Source organism: Castanea sativa, chromosome 6 (genome assembly GCF_040712315.1).
Source record: "Castanea sativa cultivar Marrone di Chiusa Pesio chromosome 6, ASM4071231v1".
In the NCBI taxonomy this organism is placed as follows: Eukaryota; Viridiplantae; Streptophyta; class Magnoliopsida; order Fagales; family Fagaceae; genus Castanea; species Castanea sativa.
The window spans coordinates 61413071-61414959 of record NC_134018.1 but is presented as its reverse complement, the minus strand read 5'-3'; the positions used below and the strand labels follow the sequence as shown (position 1 = coordinate 61414959).

General features: G+C 37.3%; 1 protein-coding gene across 1 annotated transcript; it reads right to left on the bottom strand.

Moving 5' to 3' along the window:
- Positions 1-760: 760 nt before the first annotated feature.
- LOC142641331 (toll/interleukin-1 receptor-like protein) lies at positions 761-1422 on the bottom strand. Its single transcript, XM_075815740.1, has one exon. It carries the CDS (start codon positions 1419-1421, stop codon positions 918-920), a length of 504 nt encoding a protein of 167 aa, XP_075671855.1. The 5' UTR covers position 1422; the 3' UTR covers positions 761-917.
- Positions 1423-1889: the final 467 nt, after the last annotated feature.

The window sequence follows — 1889 nt, the reverse complement described above, 5'->3', positions numbered from 1 at the left end:
GCCATAAAGGTGAAGCATGGCATGTCAAGTGTTCCAACAGAAGAGAACAATGCAAGACTTCTATCAAAGAAGTCAATATATTCAGCCATGAGTCATTGCAACATTAAATGCAACTTCTTGCATTTCTTCACGCATGAAATACTTCCTGATTTGTTGGCTAATGTCAAGCCACCAAATTTGACAATTCAAGCCATCTAACAAATCAAAACGACATGTATGATCCAAATGACAAGTCGTCTTCTCAGCTTTCACGCACAAACGAAGTGTGGTTCTTCCTGTTATGAGCCGTTTGTATTAAACTACACGTTGTGAAATATTATGCTTTGGTCATTAGATGTTAGTTTTTCTTTTTTTTTCTAATCAGCAGGGTCGTTAGTTTGGCAGTCTTGCGATTTTAGTGAGGTAGTCGTAACAATGATAAGGTTGTTGGAACTGACCCCCAACGCCTAGTGTACAGTAATTATCTAACGAACTCTGTTAGACTCTGTTTCCAGAATATAAGAACAGAGCAACCGTATTTTCCGTTTGGGAGAAGGTGAAATCAATTTTTCTTCAGTACTTCTTGGGCTACACGGGTAGAGCTTGTCTCAACAAGAAAAAACCATAATATTGGATAAGATATTAGTCATTGAGGTGAAGATCAAGTAAGTTTCAAGAAGATAATTTACTAAAATTTTTTTTGAAATCAAGTTTGTTGCGTCAAGGTATTTTATTTGAATTCTTTCTAATTAAAATTTCAAATTCTAGTATGTATGTGGTTATGGATATGTATTTCATAGATGAGATGCATGTAGATTAGAAGCTAAAAACGAAAATACTAGGTATATTTGGGTTGATTTTTAGAAGCTATATATGCCCTATGAAATTAAAGTTGGTATCTAAAAGTGCTGCGAATTGAATAATGAAAAGAAAAAGGCTTACCCCTTCGGTATAACCCAACCACTGATATTGGCCACTTCTATTAAAGCAGCCCTCCATCTTTTCAACTTCTCCAAATTCTCCTTAAAAACTTCTTCATGCTTCGCAAATGCTTCACCAAAACACCCTTTCTGCTTCCGTACCTCAGTTGGTTCAACATCATAGAAAACTGGAAAAATTGTATGCCCCTTCTTTTCACGGCGGCAATCCACAATCTTTGTAAGTTCGTCTAAGCACCAACTAGAGGATGCATAGTTTTTTGAAAAAATGACAACCGAAAACCTTGATCCTTCAATTGCTTTCAAGAGTTCTGGGGGAATGGGTTTTCCTCTCTCAAGTACTTTATCATCCTTGAACGTGGAGATTTTTTTCTCAACCAAAGCGTCATATAGAAGACGCAAAAACCTGTGGCGGGTGTCCTCGCCTCTGAAATTAAGGAAGACATCGAAAATCCATTTACCAGTACGCAACGAAATGGTGCTTCCGTCGTTTATAAGAGCCATCGGGTGTGCAAGTGAAAGCTGGAAATTACAGATTTGAGATATAGATTCAATGACTGTGAGCAAAGACTTAGCAAGTTCTAGGAAGAACATCAATGGAATCTTACGCGGAGAGAGAGTGTGAGAGAGTAAAGCCAATAGCTTTCATGGGAATAATGGACCCAAGTCGCACCTTCCGGGCAAAAGGAACAAGATATTGACATTGATGCTATAACATAGGAGAGACTAAGCAAGTATACCTGCTTAGTGGAGATAATACTCCAATCTTCTACTCAACAACAGTGGTTCTATCACGGTGGCCCCCTCTTCAATAGGTTGAAATAAAGTTTGGATAAATATTGTGCCACAACAAATGGCACAGAAAAAGCAACAACTCGCCAATTTTGGGTAAAGTTTCCCAGAAACTGTTGCCAACTGGAGAGGTTTTTTTTTTTTTTAAATTATTATTATTATATTAGAAGATTAAATCTT